The 20,895-nt window shown below is 36.7% G+C and overlaps 1 protein-coding gene across 1 annotated transcript in view; it reads left to right on the top strand.

Annotated features, from left to right (window-relative positions):
• FAM186A (family with sequence similarity 186 member A) overlaps nt 1-20,565 on the top strand; it is a 73,338-nt gene extending 52,773 nt beyond the window's left edge. The window contains exons 7-10 of the mRNA XM_044941986.2: nt 10,102-10,294; nt 12,701-12,852; nt 13,499-13,681; nt 20,544-20,565. Of these exons, the coding sequence (XP_044797921.2) occupies nt 10,102-10,294; nt 12,701-12,852; nt 13,499-13,681; nt 20,544-20,565 (550 nt within the window). The remainder of the gene's footprint in view (nt 1-10,101; nt 10,295-12,700; nt 12,853-13,498; nt 13,682-20,543) is intronic.
• The last annotated feature ends 330 nt before the right edge of the window (nt 20,566-20,895 follow it).

The raw sequence follows: 20,895 nt of genomic DNA, 5'->3' as shown, positions 1-20,895 counted from the left end.
TGAATTGATTAGGACCTTAAGAACTGTATTAAAAAATATTGGTGATGTGGCCACCAGCACCAGGCCACCTTTGTTCATTTGACTTACCCAGAGTAACAGCTAGTAGTGCCCTTCCATGGCCTAATGTTATTTTTTTCTAGGAAAAATTCACCTTCAAGAATGTTTAAAAGGGTTGTTTATATTTATATTTTCCTTTCTAAAAAAGCTGCAAAACATCTTTAACCTTAATCAATTTCATTTTGAGGGGAGTTATTTTATCCATTCCTTTGTAACTCAGAATGCCAAAATGTAAGTCATTCTTTCACTGCTAATTACTAAAATGTAAATATGAATTGATTAAAAATATAATGATGATAGAGGACATCATTCTAGTATCTGTCACTAAAAAATGCTGGCTTTTGGGTTGAAATACATTGTATCATATTAAAGAAGTATCCTTCAGCTCCTGTTTTATTATTTCTTTAAAATCAAGAGTGGATGTTTAATTTTGTTAAGTTTATTAAATTACATTTTGTTAAATATTATTTCAGCACTTCATTTTCATGGTTATCAGAGAAAATATTTTCTCCTAAGATTTATTAATATGACTAATGTTTTAAACTATCATCGCATCCTTAGAATAAATCCTATTTGTATTGGGTTGGCAAAAAATTTGATTGGGTTTTTCTGCAGCATCTTATAGAAAAACCTGAATGAATATTTTTGCCAACCCAGTATCCTTCTTTGAGTGTGTTACATTTGCTAATATTTTATTTAGGGCTTTATTTTGTACTGATATCCATTCATAAGTTTGACTGGTGGTTTATTTATTTATTTTTGGTGCTTTCTTTGTCAAATTTTGGTATAATTTTAAGTTTTGGTATAATTTTAAGTTTGGCATCATTTTTAAAATGTGAAAACTTTCTTTTCTATGCTGTAAAACAATTTAATGATAAAATTAGCTGTTCTTTTTAAGTTTGACAGATTTTACCTATGATACTATATGAACTTAGTGCTTTTGTGGGAAGTTCTCTGACAATTTAATTTTTATATGGTAATTAAGTTTGTTTATAATTATTGAAGATTTTGAAGACCTAAGTGACATGATGTGACCTGTTTTGGTAAAATCATTTAAAAACTGAAATAGATAGATCAACATATCACAACAATATTTAATTTATACACATAACTTTAATCCCATCAAGGATCAATTCGTTCATTTTTCAGTAACTCTTCTTTAATATTTAATATTATAATGATCAAATCACCAACAAGTCTAACAAGGAATTACATACTGACAGATGAACAATTCCATAATAAAAATGGCTGAGTCAAGAAGACTGTAACATTGTATTGGAAAGAAAATGTAAACTATAATAATATAAATTATTTTTGAAAAAGAAATTTTTGTAGAGCCTCTTTAAGTAAATATTTCATATTTAAATACTAAAATACTGTTTTAGAGTTATATTACCACATGATGAGTATTAATATACCTGAGAAGCAATGATGGAGAGGATATAAAATTATACCATGTGCTAATAATGAAGCATTTCATTTCCATATGTATTGAAGAAAGTTCTTAAAGATACTAAATGTGGTAGTGATAGATAGGATTTAACTTATCATTTAGTTCATCATCAACATTTTAAAAATATGACAGGGACTGAGTTAGGCCCAGGGGGTGGAGGGTGGAAGGATACAAAAATGTTGTATCCTTCCATATCTCTGCCTCGAGGGCACACAAAGTCTCCTCAGAAACAATAACACAAACAGATGACTATATAGTATGAGGTGGAAAGAACAATGGTGGTATATCACCAGGTCTATACAGAAGACTGAGCAGACACGAGAGTTAGGTGAAGCTTCTAGGCGTTCAGGCTTTTGAATTATGTCTCAAAGAACTAGTGAGAGTCATTAAGGCAGCAAAGGCAGAGAGTCTAGCAGAACAAAGAAAGGAAGCAAGACGCAAAGTGTGTGTATGTGTGTGCGTGAAAAGAGTAATTGTTTCAAGGAATGGTGCACTATATCCACATAAGATGGCAGCAAATTTAAATGATAAATGTTTTGTGTGTTCTGATTGCTTCACCAACTGGCCATTCCTCCATCTCTCTCCCTCTGCTTGGGCCTCTCTATCCCCTGAGATACCCAATAATAATGAAGTTAGGCCAATTAATAACCCTACAAAGTCTCTAAGTTTTAAAGTGGAAGGACGAGTCTCAAGTCTCTCACTTTAAGTCAAAAGCTAGATTATGAAGGAACTTAGCAATCAAACCAAGTTGAAAGCCAAGAAAGGCTGAAAGCTAGGCCTTTTGCACCAATTAGCTAAGTTGTGAATGCAAAGGAAAGTTCATGAAGGAAATCAAGAGTGCTACTCTAGTGAATCTTACAAATGATAAGAAAGACAGTCTTATTGCTGATGTGAAGAAAATTTTAGTAGTATGGATAGAAGATCAAACCAGCCACAACATTCCCTTAATGGAAAGCCTTATCTAGACGAAGGCCCTAATTCTCTTTAATTCTATGACAGCTGAAAGAAGTGAGGAAGCTGCAGAAGAACATTTAAAGCTAGCAGAGGTTGATTTATGATGTTTAAGGAAAGAAGCCTCTTCATTACATCAAATGCAAAGTGAAGCAGCAAGTGCTGATACAGAAGCTGTAGCAAGTTATCCAGATATAGCTAAAATGATGAAGGCAGCTACATTAAAAAAAAGCAACAGTTAGAACTGGACATGGAACAACAGACTGGTTCCAAATAGGAAAAGGAGTACGTTAAGGCTGTATATTGTCACCCTGCTTATTTAACTTCTATGCAGAGTACATCATGAGAAACTCTGGGCTGGAAGAAGCACAAGCTGGAATCAAGATTGCCAGGAGAAATATCAATAACCTCAGATATGCAGATGACACCACCCTTATGGCAGAAAGTGAAAAGGAACTAAAGAGCCTCTTGATGAAAGTGAAAGAGGAGAGTGAAAAAGTTGGCTTAAAGTTCAACATTCAGAAAACGAAGATCATGGCATCTGGTCCCATCACTTCATGGCAAATAGATGGGGAAACAGTGTCAGACTTTATTTTGGGGGGCTCAAAAATCACTGCAGATGGTGATTGCCGCCATGAAATTAAGAGACGCTTACTCCTTAGAAGGAAAGTTATGACCAACCTAGATAGCATATTGAAAAGCAGAGATATTACTTTGCCAACAAAGGTCCATCTAGTCAAGGCTATGGTTTTTCCAGTGGTCATGTATGGATGCGAGAGTTGGACTGTGAAGAAAGCTGAGCGCCAAAGAATTGATGCTTTTGAACTGTGGTGTTGGAGAAGACTCTTGAGAGTCCCTTGGACAGCAAGGAGATCCAACCAGTCCATCCTAAAGGAAATCAGTCCTGGGTGGTCATTGGAAGGACTGATGCTGAAGCTGAAACTCCAGTACTTTGGCCACCTGATGCGAAGAGTTGACTCATTGGAAAAGACTCTGATGCTGGGAGGGATTGGGGGCAGGAGGAGAAGGGGACGACAGAGGATGAGATGGCTGGATGGCATCACCGACTCAATGGACATGAGTTTGAGTGAACTCCAGGAGTTGGTGATGGACAGGGAGGCCTGGTGTGTTGCAGTTCATGGGGTCGCAAAGAGTCGGACACGACTGAGCGACTGAACTGAACTGAACTGACACTAAAAAAAACATTTTCAATGTATATAAAACAGTCTATATGGGAAGAATATGCCATCTAGGATTTTCATAGCTACAGAGGATTAGTCAATGCCTGGTTTCAAGGATTCAGAGCTTCAGACAGGCTGACTTCCTTGGTAGAGACTAATGCAGCTGGTGACTTTTATTTGAAGCCAATGCTCATTAACCACTTCAAAAATCCTTTGGCTCTTCAAAATTATGCTAATTCCACTCTCCCTATGTTCTATCAATGAAACAACAAAGCTTAGATGACAGCACAACTGTTGACAACATGGTCTACTAAATATTTTAGGCCTGCTGTTGAGACATTCTGCTCAGAAAAAAAGATTATTTTTAAAAAGATTATTAAAATATTACTGCTCATTGACAATGCACCTGGTCACCCAAGAGCTCTAATGAAGATGCAGAATGATTTTATGATGTTTTCATGCCTGCCAACACAGTATTCACTCTGCAGCGGATGGATCAAGGAGTAATTCTGCCTTTCAAGACATTTAATTCTTATTATACATTTCATAAGGTTATACAGTAGCTGCCATAGATAATGATTTCTTTGATGGATCTGGGCAAAGTCAATTGAAAACCTTCTGGAAAGCATTCACCTTTCTAGATGCCATTAAGGTCACTCATAGGATTTGCCTGGCAGTCCAGTGGTTAAGAATCCACCTTGCAATGCAGGGGACGCAGCTTTGATCCCTGGTCAGGGAACTAGGATCCCACTGCAGAGCAACTGAGCCTGCGTATCGCCACTATTGAGCCCACGTGTCACAACTAGAGAGTCCATACACTGCAACAAAGATCCTGCCTGCTGCAACTAAGATTCAATGCAGCCAAAATAAATATTTTGTTTAAAAGATCATTCATGATTCATAGAAAGAAGGCAAAATATCAACAAGAACAGGAGTTGAGATGATTCCAGCCTTCATGGATGACTTTGAGGTGTTCAAGACTTCAGAGGAAGAAGTAACTACAGATGTGGTGGAAATAGCAGGAGAACTAGAATTAAAAGTGGAGCCTAATGATGTGACTGGATTGCTGGAATCTCATGATGAAACTTGAACAGATGAGGAGCTGCATTATGGATGAGCAAAGAAAGTGGTTTCCTGAGATGGAATCTATTTCTGATGAAGATGCTGACAAGATTGCTGAAATAACAACAAAGGATGTAGAATATTGCATAAACTTCATTGATAAAGTAGTAGCAGGGTTTGAGAGGACTGACTCCAATTTTTAAAAAAATGCTACTGTGGGTAAAATGCTACCAAATAGCATTGCACACTACAGAGAAATCATCCATAAAAGGACAAGTCGATGATATGGCAAACTTCATTTTTGTCTTAAGAAATCGCCAGGGCTTCCCTGATAGTTCGGTGGTAAAGAATCCACCTGCCAATGCAAGAAACATGGGTTTGATTCTTGATCCAGTAAGTCCCACATTCCTTGCAGCAACTAAGCCCATGCACCACAACTATTGAGCCTGTGCTCTAGAGTCTGGGAGCCGCAACTATTGAGCACACATGCTGCAGCTGCTGAAGGCTGCAAGCTCCAGAGCCCATGCTCAGGGACAAGGGAAGCCGCTGCAGCGAGAAACCCACGCACTCCAGCTAGAGAGCAGCCCCCTCTTGCTGCAACTAGAGAAAAGCCCACGCAGCAATGGAGACTCAACACGCCATAAATAAATAAATAAAATAAAATAAAAAAGAAATCACCAAAGTCACCCAAATCTTCAGCAGCTACTACCTAATCAGTCAGCAGTCATCAGCTCTGAGGCAAAACTCTACCAGCTCAGATGGTGGTTAGCACTCTTTAGCAATAAACTTTTTATTTATTGAAAACGGAAATATAGTTAATTCAAAATGTTGCGTTAATTGTAAAGTGATTCAGTTATACATATATATATGTATGTATAAATATATATATATTCTTTTTCAGATTCTTTTCCATTATAGGTTATTACAAGAAATTGAGTAAAGTTTCCTGTGCTGTACAGGTCCTTGTTGTTTACCTGTTTCATAAATAGTAATGTGTGTAGTTCAGTTCAGTCGCTCAGTCATGTCTGAGTCTTTGTGACCCCATGAACTGCAGCACTCCAGGCTCCCCTGTCCATCACCAACTCCCAGAGCTTACTCAGACTCATGTCCATTGAGTTGGTTATGCCATCCAACCATCTTATCTTCTGTCATCTCCTTCTCCTCCTGCCTTCAATCTTTCCCAGCATCAGGGTCTTTACAAATGAGTCAGTTCTTTGCATTAGGTGGCCAAAGTATTGGAGTTTCAGCTTCAGCATCAGTCCTTCCAATGAATATTCAGGACTGATTTCCTTTAGGATGGACTGGTTGGATCTCCTTGCTGTCCAAGGGAGTCTCAAGAGTCTTCCCCAACACCACAGTTCAAAAGCATCAGTTCTTCGGTGCTCAGCTTTCTTTTAAGTTCAACCCTCATATTCATACATGACCACTGGAAAAACCATAGCTCTGACTAGATGGACCTTTGTTGGCAAATGTGTATATGTGTATATATGTGTAAATGTGTATATGTTAATCCCAAACTCCTAATTTAACTCCCCAGCCCCCTGGTTATCCTTTTAGTAGCCATAAGTTTATTTTCTATGTCTGTGAGTTTATTTCTGTTTTGTAAATAAGTTTATTTGTATCTGTTTTCTTTTTTTGGCCTTCTCTGACTAGGAGTCAAATCCATGCCCTTTGTAGTAGAAGCACAGAGTCCTAATCACTGGACTACCAGGAAATTCCCTGTATTATTTTTTTAGATTCCAAATATAAATGATATCATATGATATTTATCTCTCTGTGTCTGACTTATTTCACTTAATATGATAATCTCTATCTAGGTCCATCCAAATGCTGCAAATGGCATTTCATTTTTTATGGCTGGGTAATATTCATATATATATATGTATATATATATGTATATATATATGTATATATATATATATACACACACACACACCCCACATCTTTATCCATTCATCTGTTAATGAACATTTAGGTTGCTTTCATGTCTTGGTTACTGCAAACAGTGCTGCTATAAACACTGGGTGCATGTATCTTTTCAAATTAGAGTTTTCTCTGGATATATGCCCAGGAGTGGGATTGTAGGATCATGTGGTAACTCTTTCTAGTTTTTTAAGAAAACTCCATATTGTTCTTCATAGTGCCTATAGCGTCTATACCAATTTCCATCCCCATTGACAGTGTAGGAGGATAGTAATAGTTTTATATCCAAATCTTAGTCATATTTTCTCTTTAATGTCAGGAAGAGCTTGGTTCAAATTTCTAGTTCTGAACGTCTCTAAGATTTTAATGTGCTGACTCAAATTTGTAAAACTGATGATGTAATGATATATACTTCAAAGAATGATTGTGATGGTTAAATGAAATAATATATTTTAAATTATTAAAATGTTTTATTTAACATAAACTTTAAAATAGAAACAACATCTCCAGCACAATGATTGATGCATAGTAGATGCTCAGTAAATGTTAAAGCACCTTCCTTTGAATCATAATTCTATATCCAATACTATAAAATATTTATTAGAATGAGGGCAGTATTTTATCAATATAAGTACAATTTGCTAAAAGAGTGGGAACAAGCTGTAGAAAGAAATGAACAAAAGTGTTTCTAGATAGAAAATTTTAAATAATGAGATACCTCAGTGGTTGCTATTGGAGTGGGTGATTAGATATTGAATTATATTTTAAAACACATAAACAATAAAATTTTTAAGTTTGAAATGAAACTGCAAACTTTTCCAAGTAGGGACATATAATTTCAATAAGGAAAAACTATGGGAAAAGTCTAAAAGACTGTGTGAATAGAGAGAAAAATGGCAGGAAAGATTTGATGTGGAAAATAAGACTTATTGGGAAGATCTAATACATAGCATAGTGATTATAGTCAACAACACTGTATTTATAGGGACTTTCCTGGTGGTTCAGTGTTTAAGAATCCACCTTCCAATGCAGGGAACACAGGTTCAATCCCTGGTCCAGGAACTAAGATTCCACTTGCAGAGGGGAAACTAAGCCAGTGCTCCACAACTAGAGAATCTCATGCTCTGCAACCAAGAGCCCATGTACTGCAATGAAGACCCAGTGCAGCAAAAAAACAAAAACAAAACAAAACTATGTTTGTAGACTTCAAAGTTGCTAAGAGACCAGATCTTAATTTTTCTTATCACAGGAAAGAAATGATAATTATGTGATATGATAGAGGGATTAGCTAACACTACAGTGGTAATCATATTGCAGTATATAAATGTATCATCAAATCAACACATTATACACCTTAAACTTAGTTTAAATTTATATCTCAATTTTATATAAATATAAAATACCTCAATTATAAATATACACAGTCACTTATATCTCAAATACATATGAAATATGGTTATTAGAATCCTACCCAACTGGTTAATTGAGAACACCTTTATTTATAGGAATGGATGTGATAGGAATTTGGTAACGCATGGAGAAATGATGCAGGAGATGCATGTGTATGATTCCATGTGATTAAAAACACATGTAATCACAGGGAACTATGCTTATATCTTGCAATAATCTATAATGGAAAAGAATCTGAAAGAGACTGTACATACATTTATACTATTTATACACATGTATATATATAAATAACTGAATCACTTTGCTGTGACACAACATTGTAGATCAACTATACTTTTCAATAAAAAAACTGGAAAAAAACACATGTAATAAATATGATCATAGAAGTAGAAAAATAAAAATCACCTATGGGATATGAAAAAAAATGCTAAGGCTATTGGAAAATTAATTTTAAATGAAATAACTTAGAAAGCTAATATATTTATTAAATGACCCATATATACAGTACATTCTATGCTATTAATTATAACCCATAAAGGAGACCTAAACATTATTCCTTTCCCCCCACAATCTCTCTATATATGTATATGTGTTGCACTAAGTCGCTTCAGTCATTTCTGGCCTGACTCTTCCCGACCCTCCAGGCTCCTCTGTCCATGGGATTCTCTAGGCAAGAACACTGGAGTGGGTTGCCACGCCCTCCTCCAGAGGCTCTTCCCCTCCCAGGGACTGAGCATGCGTCTCCTGCAGCTCCTGCTTGCAAGCAGATTCTTTACCACTGAGCCACTGGGGAAGCCCCTCTATATATGAAAAACACATTTATTCAGAAAAACATCTTCAGTGTGTTCCCATTGCCTACCTCCCCCTAAATCCAAACTCCACAACATACCTTTTTTTTTAAAGCCTTTCATAATCCAGCTGTTTCAGTCTTATCCCCCAATATGTATCCTTTCACGTATCTGCGGTTTAAAAAGTTCCAAACTATTCACCACTCCCAAAATATAACTTTCATTGTTTTGCCTGTATTTATAGTATTCCCTCAATCTGGAATTCTTCATCCCCTTTTTCTCAGACTTTAGTGGCTGTAAGGTTTACCTGAGATTTTGTTTAAATACAGATCCTGAAGCCTACCACCAAGCTTTTTTATTCAAAAGGTCTGGGGAGGTACCCTGGAATCTGCATATTCAACAAGTACCACCCTCCCTCCTTCCCACAAGATGAATCAGTCCAGGTGATTAGTGTCCACACTTGGAGAAATATTGTTATTGTGGGAAGAAAGATCTGGGTTTGCTTCCCAAATCTGTTATTAATTAATTATGTGACTTTTGAAAACTTGTTCAGATTCCTTTTCCTCTCCTGTAGAATGCGGATGGCAAAAAAACTATCTAGGCCAAATGTTGTGGCACAAAAAACAGAGAGTACTACATCCTCCAGATCGTATTTAGCATTTTCCTATGGAGCCCTCTTTATTCCTCGTGTTAGAATTAATTATGTTTTCCTTTTTGCTCAAACAGATCAACTGCTATTTAGCATTTATTTCATTCTCTCTCTGACACAGCTAATTTTTATGAGTCTTCTAACCTGGCTTGTAAGTGCTTTGAAGGCAAGGACAGTCTTTTTCAAGGTATTAAATACCTTCTATATGTCTTATATATATCACTACTAAAATATTACTGTATTTTAAGAGAAGGCAATGCCAACCCACTCCAGTACTCTTGCCTGGAAAATCCCATGGGCGGATTTTCCATCCTGGTAGGCTACAGTCCATGGGGTCACAAAGAGTTGAACATGACTGAGCAACTTTACTTTCTTTAAAAAATAATAAGCAATACTACTGTAACACTAAAAACTCTGTGTGGAGTTAAATAAAAGTTTGACAGTTATATAGAGTTTTGAAAGTTTAGTCATATAGGGAACTATATGACGGTCACATTAAGCAAGCCTGCCACCCCTCTACCATCTCTACTTACTAAGGATGAGATGAGAATGGAAAGTAACTGAGGCCAGGTTTGCTGAGTTAGTGTCAGTAATTTTATCAACCTAATTCTTGTTAATTTTTCCAAGAAACAACATAATTAAACGATTACAAGCCATCCAGATTACTGGAAGAAGTTATGAGACCAAGAACCTCTACATAATGCTGAAGAGGATTGATGATTATCAAAAAAAGATGATGCAGATCTGGACAGAGAAGCAGAATTCTCTAGAGCAGAAACGGAATCAGTGCCTAAGGAAAATGATGTACTTATTCAGCCAGGTAATCTGTTTTCTATTTCCTCTCCCCAGTCTGTTGTAAGAAAAGTGAAAGGGGCAGGTTTTGAAAATATTAATAACAATTCCCTAGAGATACCATGTATATTAGTTCCCTGTGCTGCTGTTAACATATTACAAATTTCATGGCTTAAAAACAACAGAAATGTATTCTCTTACGGTTTGGTTCCTTCCAGATGCTCTGAGGGAGAAATTTGTTCCAAGCTTCTCTTCTAGACTCTGGTGGCTATAGACAATCCTTGGCATTCCTTGGCTTGTCGTTGCATAACTCCAGTCTCTGCCTCTGTCTTTTCTGTGGCCTTCTGCCCAGTGTGTTTTTTGTTCTTTCCTATTATAAAGCCAATGTATCATTGGATTTAGGACCCATCTGATTAAACCAGGATGATCTCATCTTGAGATCCTTAACTTAATTATTATCTATTGATGGTGGTGTTTAGTTGCTCAGTCGTGTCAACTCTTTTGCAACCCTATGGACTATAGCTTGCCAGGCTCCTCTGTTCATGGGATTTCCCAGGCAAGCATACTGGAGTGGGTGGCCATTTCTTACTCCAGGGGATCTACACGACCCAGGGACTGAACTCACATCTCTTGCATCTCCTGCACTGGCAGGCAGATTCTTTACCACTGCGCCACCTGGAAGCCTGTAAGAATGGGAGAGACTTCCAGAAATGCTCAACTCCTTCCTAGTCAACCCACATGTACCAGCCTCTAGATATGAAAACTCTTGAAGTCATTGCTCTCCAAATGATTCTTGGTGTTTACTTCTTTCCTCAAAACTATTAGAAAGCAAGTTTTAATATCAAGCATTTACAAAAAAGGAGGTAAGAGTTAATTAACTTGCTTACAGAGTACCAGGCCCAGAAGATCCTGTTAAACTCTGACATTCACCAATGTGAATGGGCGCATTCATTCCGATAACCATCAGTATTGCTTTTGGAAGTGATAGTGACCTTCCAAAGTTACAGAGCTGAGATTAGAGTTCTTTGCTCTGGAATTACATGCTGCCCTTACTTTCTCCAACATGCAGCTCTGGAATGTTTTTGGAGTTCTAGGAATATTTTCTATTTATACATCATTCTGTTTCACTAAAGTAATTAATTAATAAGATTAGCTTACTTGTTACTGTAGAAGGTACAGAGAAACTTCTCATTATAGACATGCATGTTGCGAATTTTTTAGAAGTTACTTTTTTTTTCGGTCGTGCCACACAGCCTGCAGGATATGTTTCTCAACCAGGGATTGAATCCAGGCCTGGAATGAAAGCCTAGAATTCTAACCACTAGGCAATCAGGGAACTCTCCAGAAATTACATTATAAGTTACAATATATAAATACTAAAACTCTCTCACCTTAAAAATGAATATTTTTGACAGTTGTGGGTTTGGAAAATATGACCAATGTAGATGGAGTAAGGCAAAGTGAATCGGCAACGTCATGAGCTGTCTAACAGGAATGACTATGTCTAGGGCATTTCAAAAGATGAATAAAGGTCTGGGGTCAGAAAAGCTAGAATCTAGATAATGAAGTAGGTATGAAGGTATTAAGAAAGGAGAGGGAAAAACAAAAGGAATAAAGGGGTAGAAATGCATAAATACCTTACACTGAATCAGAATGGTGGTCAAGAAGTTGGTTCTGCTACCAGATTGGCTTTACTACATACTAGCTAAGAGACCTCGGGCAAGCCACTTGAATTTTCTGAGGTTCATATTCCCATATGTAAGGCAAGGATAATAATAGCACCTATCTCATAAGACTGTAAATATTAAATGAAAGTGAAGTTGCTCAGTCGTGTCCGACTCTTTGCGACCCTGTGGACTGTAGCCCCACAGGCTCCTCCGTCCATGGGATTTTCCAGGTAAGAATACTGGAGTGGGTTGTCACTTCCTTCTCCAGGGGATCTTCCTGACCCAGGGATCGAACTCAGGTCTCCCATACTGCAGGCAAGTTAACATATAGAAAGCATCTGTCAGTCAATGTTAGCTATCATTACATTTGCACAGTGCTTCTTCACAATTTGTGAAGTTTTCCAAACATATTATACAACTCTCACAACAACCTTGTATTATTATTCTTGTTTTAGAAATGAGAAGAAAGAAGTGCTGATAAAATTGGCAACTAACCCAAAGTCACAAAGCTAGGAAATGAGAGAACTAAAACTAGAACTTAAAGCATGACCATGGTCTTTATATATTAATAGCTGCCAACTCTGAAACTGTGTATTGGAGGTGGGTACAGATTGAGGAGTGGTTGGAGGAAGGGAGAAAAGGCATGGAGAAAGAGAATTTGGAAGAGGAAATATGTCATAGTTTAGCTAGGGCCAGATCAGAAGATCATCCTAAAGACTTCAGCCCTTTCTTTTCATGATTTCCTTTTTCTGACTTATTTATTTTAGCTTCAAGAGACATATAAATTGAATCTCGATCAACCTATCCCTTTCGTCATTGAAAAAAAGCAAAAACCTGCCTCTACCAAATCTGTTCAACAGCCATGCCCAAAGCTACTGAAAGAAGACAACAGGAAGTATAACATTCTCAATAAATTTAGGTGTGTGGTAGGAAAGACTTATGTTAAACTTTCTTTGGATAATAAATGGAACCTAATACTTTTTTTTTCTGCCCAAGAGATTCCTCTTCTCCACAATTATGATATGGTGCAGTGGATAATGGTGGTGCAAGTATTAATCTTCTTAGCTAGTCTGCAAAAGGCTTATTTCTACTTAAAAATTTAACATCTAGTTTTGAGTTCCTTTTAAAAATGAAGTTGATTCTTCGTTAGTAAGAAACAAATTATTTCAATATACACAATAAAGAAACTTAGAAACATTTTCTTAAAAAAAAAAAAAAAGGTAGAAACTTTGGGAAAGAAAGGGAAAAGATTGTTGTGGAGGTGGGGCAATAGCCTGAATATGGAATGTATACTCCATGAAGCTAAGAAAGTTGTTTAAAATGTATTAGTAGATAAAGTCATGGAAAGGCAACTTTCAAGGAAAAAAAAAAGCTATTTCTGCAAATTCTACTATTTTAATCCATCTCTCAGTTGAAGTGATCATAAGTAAAGTTCCTCAGTGCCAAGGGGAGCTCTATAGGACAGGATGGTGGTGAAGAGAAGGAAGGATAATAGGAATTACATCTTGCATGACTTTGGAGCTCAGGAAAGTTTGACACTTAAGGAGTGCTCTCTGATTCTCTAGAAAAGACGACCAACTGCAAGCCATCTGGAATGCAGATCTATCCACTTCAAGTTACCCAATAACAGAGAAGACATCAATGCATTCACTCTGGGCCCAGCTGGGTGGGTACCCAGATATTCCTATGCTGCTTCAGTTAGATGTTCAATCAGCCTTCAAAAGATCTCTTACATGTATTCAATCAAGGTAAGTTAAGGACTGGGAGAACTCTGATAGTTGGGCCTTTGGTCACGTACCTTTTGTTTCCTTAACTTGACTTACAGCACCAGGAAGTTACCAAAAGTAGGTTCTTGGTGTGATGTCAAACTCACACCAGTTATAAAAAAGTACCCATAAATTCAGCATTAGTCTTTTGGTGGTTCTTTTCATGGGGCTATTGGAATAATATAAACAAACAAACAGGCAAAAAACAGTTATAATACGGCAAAACTTAATCTAACACTAGAAAGGTCCTCTTTTGAATTCTACTTAGGGATTTATTATTGAAAATACCAGAAAGACCATTGTAAAATGCTTTTGCTCACTTCATGCTTCAGCAACATGACCTTAAATTCAATTGTCATATCTAGGCCCAATCTGAAGTAAATTCAGGGCTTATATCCCAGGATACACTGAAGACAATTGGAAACAATATGTAAGGTGGTCATGTGGTTCCATGTTTACAAATTCTGTTAAACCAGATTTTAACCTAACATTGGAAATCATCTCGTGGAACGAAAGAGTTTTAGAGTCTGCATTACCTCTTTCAGGAAAGATAATTATTTAATGTTCTAAACTAAGAATTTAGAAAACTGAACTTTGTAACCTGAAAGAATTTGTGGCAGCAGTCTCATTTATTCTGGTGAAATCCAAGTCCTGGGGTAAGAAGAAACAGCATTAACTCATAAATTTGTTTAGGTGCTAGATACCATGAAATAAGACACTTAAAATTCTACTATAATAAAGTAAAATAATAGCAAAAATATTATGTAATCTTGTTGCTGCTGTTCAGTCACTAAGTTGTGTCTGACTCTTTGCAACCTCACAGACTGTAGCACACCAGTCTCCTCTGTCCTCCTATCTCCTGGAGTTTGCTCAAATTCATGTCCACTGAGTTGGTGATGCTCTCCAAAAATCTCATCCTCTGCTGCCTCCTCTGCCTTTTGCCTTCAATCTTTCCCAGAATCAGGGTCTTTTCCAATGAGTTGGCTCTTTGCATCAGGTGGTCAAAGTATTGGAGCTTCAACTTCAGCATCAGTCCTTCCAATGAATATTCAGGGTTGATCTCCTTTAAGATTGGCTGGTTTGATTTCCTTGAAGTCCGAGGGACCCTCAAGAGTCTTCTCCAGCACTACAATTTGAAAGCATCAGTTTTTTGGTGCTCAGCCTTCTTTAAGGTCCAACTCTCACATCTATATATGATTACTGGAAAAATAATAGCTTTGACTATACACATCTTTGTTGGCAGTGATGTGTCTGCTTTTTTAATACACTGCACCTAGATTTGTCAGTTTTCCTTCCAAGGAGCAAGTGTCTTTTAACTTCATGTCTGCAGTCACCATCCACAGTGATTTTGGGGCCCAAGTAAATAAAATCTGCCACTGTTTCCACTTTTTCTCCTTCTATTTACCATGAAGGGATGGAACCAGATGCCATGATCTTAGTTTTTTGAAAGTTGAATTTCAAATCATCTTTTTCACTCCCTTCTTTCACCCACATCAAGAAGCTCTTTAGTTTTTCTTCACTTTCTGCCAGTAGAGGGGTATCATCTACATATCTGAGGTTGTTGATACTTCTCCTGGCAATCTTGATTCCAGTCTGTGAGTCATCCACCCCAGCATTTCACATGATCTATTCTGCATAACTCTATATGTAAGTTAAATAAGCAAGGTGACAATATACAGCCTTGTCATACTCTTTTCCCAATTTTGAACCAGCCCATTGCTCCATGTCTGGGTTTGTTATTTCTTGACCCACATACAGGTTTCTGAGGAGACAGGTAAGGTGGGCTGTTATTCCCATCTCTTTGGAAATTTTCCAGTTTGTTGTGATCCACACAGTCAAAAACTTTCATGTAGTCAATGAAGCAGAAGCAGATGTTTTTCTGGAATTCTTTTGCTTCTCTATGATCCAATGAATGTTAGTAATTTGATCTCTGGTTCCTCTGCTTTTTCTAATCTCAGCTTGTACATCTGGAAGTTCTGGGTTCACGCCCTGCTGAAGCCTAGCTTGAAGTATTTTGAGCATAGTCTTACTAGTATCTTGTAGTTAACACTATCCTTGCACCTACCATGTATTTTAATTACCTTATTACTTACCTTCCCTGATTTTAGACAATATATTTTAGGGAGGTTAGCTGCCTATTGTGTTCAACTGCTTCCGTTTTTGCTCTGCCTGCTTTACTTTCCAAAATATTTACTACTTACTATGTGCCAGGTACTGGGAGAAGGCAATGGCACCCCACTCCAGTACTCTTGCCTGGAAAATCCCATGGACAGAGGAGCCTGGTAGGCTGCAGTCCATGGGGTCGCTAGGAGTTGGACACGACTGAGCGACTTCACTTTCACTTTTCACTTTCATGCATTGGAGAAGGAAATGGCAACCCACTCCAGTGTTCTTGCCTGGAGAATCCCAGGGACCAGGGAGCCTGGTGGGCTGCCGTCGATGGGGTTGCACAGAGTGGGACACGACTGACGCGACTTAGCAGCAGAAGCAGCAGCATGTGCCAGGTGCTATAAATGAGGCACTGAGATACAATATGCGAGACAGTTTCAAGAGACCATGGATGCCAGGCAGAAGGAACAATATGTGAAAAAATTCAGGACCAATAACATATTGCCTCTTTTACTTTATCTCATAAATTTTTTAAATTAAAAATATATACAAACAGAAACCTCCCTATTCCCCCAGTACTCTTTCTTCCTGTTTCCAACAGGGGTGACTGGGATTAAAATTTCTCTTCCTGCCTTGATGTGTTATGTGATGCTTAGAGCTAGTGTCATCTTTGGCAACCCTGAGGTGATAACCATGGGACCAGAAAGACAGTACACCAAGAATTATAGAGGAGGAAGATAAGTAAAACCCTATCTTTGATGACATTAAGGTACTAGAACGGCCCTGAGTACACCTGCCTCTGGCCTTTTTGTTAGGTGAGCAATGAATAACTCTTTCATTTCAACCATCCTTAGTCAGGGATTCTGTTACTTACAGCTCAAAAACATTACTGACTTAATTAGTTTATATTTTTTCCCCCTGAGGAAAGCTTTTCCCGATCTTCCCTATTGCCATTATGTGCCATTTCCCCAAATTCCATAATATCCTAAGCTTATTACTCTATCATTGTGTTTACCACATGTATTATAATGATCTGTTTATGCATCTGTCTCTTTGTATCCCAAGAGGTCTGACATTTTGACCCATTAGAAATATTCAAAAAAGTTCAATGTAGAATGAATGAATATATATATGTTTCTGTCTCCAAAGAGGTAACAGTCAAAGTAAAGGATGATAAGATACTGACGAATAACAAAAGATAACAACTATCAAAAGAACAATTTTTTTTTATTTTAAGAAGTTTTCATTTATTTATTTATTGGCCATGCTGCATGGCTTGTGGGATCTCAGTTCCCCCACCAGGAATTGAACCTAGGCCCCTAGCAGTGAAAGTGCCAAGTCCTAACCACTGTTCCTCCAGGGAATTCCCAAAGGAACAGTTTCAACAATATATAATTTGAAATATTTTCATTTAAAAATTTCAAAAATATATAAAGCATAAGAAAGTATAACAAAGAAGATACCTCTACCATTCAGGGATAATACTGCTGCTAACATTTTGCTATATAAACTTCTTTTTGAAAAGGAAAGTTGTATTATTCTATTAAGGTATAATTTTTTTTTTTTTTAACAAATGGGGTTAGGAGCTGTTCGAAAATCACAATCTTTAGTTAGCAGCACACAGACTCTAGGGAAAATGAAGCAAAAGAGTAAGCTAAGAAGAAAATATAAGTAACAATGGCATTTTTATTTGATTCATTTAAACGCAAGTGGTATCAGTGCATATTTACCATACATTACAGTAATACCTACTATAGTCCCAAATTTGAATGCAACTTTAAGAATTTTATCACATTTGCCTAAGAATGGTTTATACAGTCTGATGAACACTTACTATGAGCTAATCCTAAAAACAAAAGTGAGACCTAGTTTAACCCAAACTTTGTTATATGAATGACTGAAGAGAATTTTATTCCAGGTAATGATTTCTGTTTTGGGTTTCTTTGTTTATTTGTTTCCAGGAAATAATTTCTAACCACACTATGGGATGGTAAGATTTTATGATTTCAACTAAATACTGAGTAGAAAACAGGGTTCACATTAAAAATAAAATTATAGCTTGCCTCAAGAACGTTAAATAAGCCCGACTATCATTAATTAACTAAATAATTTCTATAAAAATATTTATTGAGGGCCTATTATTGCTAAGTACTAAGCAGAGGCCAGGGATGTTAGAATAAGTGAGACATAAGTTTCTATACTTTTGGGGTTTATATTCTAATGGGAGCTATAGAGAAGTAAATCAATAGTTCCAATACTGTATGATTAAGTGGTAAGTGATGGTGAAAGTGCTAAATGTTTTGGAAGTACAAAGAAGTATTCATCCCAGACAAAGATAAAATGCCAGAGATGTCCTAAAGATATGGACAATTAAGCAAAGATTTAATATCAAGAGAAAGATGGGTGATAAGGGGAGGAGGACTGGCTGTGCTGGAGAAAAGGAATGAGGTCTTTTGAGGAAAATTGGTCAGCCTGGTGAGATTGTTGTGTACAAACTGAAAGTGGTAAGATTAGAGAGGTAAGTAGGGTCAGAGAAACCCTGAAGGTGTTTGTAATCCATATTAGGCTCCCCAGACTTTATCTAGAGGGCTATTGAAGTTTTTTCAGTATTTATTATCAATATTTCAGATTGCAAGAAACATAGCAATATTAAAAATCTGCATATGCAGAAATAAAATATGCTCTTTACAAAAGAAAGGAAAAACCCAAAAAGCAAAACTTAAAAATATAATACAAACACACATAAAAATGAATTTCTCCATTGTACCCCTAACCAATGACCTTTTTTTCCTTCATGTGCCAGAGAAACCATGATCCTGAATATGGTGTTAATATGTCTACACATTTGGCTTTGTACTTAAAAACATAAACACATAATTGACCAAGGTACCCAATTAAATCTGCTGCTTTTCTCTCCTAATTTCTATTATTATTTTCTCTCCTAATTTTTATTATTTCTTTTCTTCTGATTATTTTGGATTTTCTTTGCTCCTCATTTTTTAGTTTCCTAAGGTGGAAGCTTCTTTCCTAACATGTGCACTCAATGCTATAAATTTCTCTCTAAGCATACTGTTTTGCTGCAGCTCAAAATATTTGATAAGTTTCTATTTTCATTTTAATTTAGTTCAAAATATTTTAAGATTTCTCTTGAAAAGTCTTCTTTAAAGAAAATTCATGTTATCCAGTATTCCTGTGTGCTATCTACTTTTTCATCAATGTCCTTAGCATATTAATCATAGTTAATTATGATTGTAATTATCTTAATTACAACATCACTACTGTACCTTACTCTGGTTCTGATGCTTGTTCAGCTTCTTCAAACTGTACTTTTCTTTTAGTGTGCTTTGTAAGTTTTAAATTAAAATCCAGACATATATATTAGGTGAAAGGAACTCTGGCAAATAGGCATCTAGTGGTATGGTAGTGAAGTATGGGAAAAGGGGAAACATTTTACAGCTCTGTGATTGGGTCTCATCTTTTGGAGAACCTATACCTCTGGACTGTGAACTTTACCAATGCTTGCCAGTACCCCTGACCCCTACCTCACCTTAGATGGGACAGGATGGCTAGAGCTGACTGGAGTTGGGTATTTCCTTCAAGCAGGTTAGGCCCTAATAAAACTCCAGCATGTTAGACTTTGGTAAATAGTTTCTCTTGAGGGTAGATTTGTTAAGAACAGAATGCTCTGCTCTACTTCAGAATGGTTACCTTCCCCAGTCCCCTGGGGTAAACGGGATTTTTCTCCAATCTTCACTGTGAGGACCTAGTAGAGTTTCTGGAGGTCCCTTTGACTAGGTCCCCTGGATTTTTTAGCTCTCAGACTTGTTTATACTGAGCCTCCAACCATTCATCAATTACAGTTTTAGGTTTTCTACCAGGCACTGGTTCCTGCAGAAGCTTCTGCTCATGAGCTTCTGATTTAACTAAGCTGTAATTCGCTATCATCCGTCTCTCCAATTTGGGGGCAGTGGTTTGCCCTGTGACCTCACTTCTCTGAAGAATCAAAGAAGAGTTGCTGATTTTTCACTTTGTTCAACTTATTTGTTAAGACTGACAAAGTAACTTCTTGCATATATTTTTCAAAAAATTTCCATGCACTTACTTTTGGTTGCAAAAATGGACTCATATCGGACACATCTTTTAACCTACTTTGTGTTTCACTTAACAGTAAATCTTTGAAATTTTTCTACATTAATATAGACTTACAGCATCATTTTTATTGTTTACATAATATTTATTATATAGATCTATCATAATTTATTGAATGGTTCTTCCACTGATAGAAATTTGGATCTTTTTCAACACTGCAAACAATGCTGCATCAAATATCCTTGTAGAGGTTTGTATATTTATATGATGATTTCCCTACGAAAATTCTATGAAATAATTTTTTTCCAATTACAAAGGTAATGAATGTTCATCATAAAAAATCTGGAAAACACAGACAAGTCCATGCCTAGGAATAACAACCATTGTCAATATTCAGGCAATGTTCTAACTTTAGATGTAAGAATACTGTCTAATATAAACTACTGCCAAGTCCTGCTCTTCCTGATTTTATCCTGGGAGACATTCTGCCTTGTTAAGGTGACTTTTATATATATGGCTTACATATTAATTTTACTAGTTTAACTTTGTGAGTTCTGGAGGCACTCAATTTCCCTATGAATCATCTGTATTCCCACAAATGTGTTCAAGAGCAACTTGTAATAAGATTTTTTTGTCTTGTTTCCAGGTTTAAGAAGATTCCCAGGTGACTGGAAAATTAAATACAAGTATGTTGAAAGTAAATTTCAACATTTCAGTAAAATGCCTATTTTGCTGTCTTTCATGTATATACATTGCTTTGCCTATCCTATACTTTTATTTCTGCCTGTAGTTCTTCAGGCTAAACATCTTCATTTCCAGACTACTACCACTCAAGAAAGAGTATCTTCTGCTCTACATTGCTGGAAACACAAAGGTTCAAGATAGGCTTCAAGCTTTAAGGTAGGCTGTTACAAAATGATCCCTGATGTAATGACAAAGTGGCACAGTATACCTCCCATGCCACCCTAAGCCTAAATATACCTCAGAAATAAGAAATG

The sequence above is a fragment of the Bubalus bubalis genome, chromosome 4 (genome assembly GCF_019923935.1).
Source record: "Bubalus bubalis isolate 160015118507 breed Murrah chromosome 4, NDDB_SH_1, whole genome shotgun sequence".
NCBI lineage: Eukaryota > Metazoa > Chordata > Mammalia > Artiodactyla > Bovidae > Bubalus > Bubalus bubalis.
Note: the sequence above shows the minus strand (reverse complement) of the source record. Positions and strands in the feature narration are given on the sequence as shown.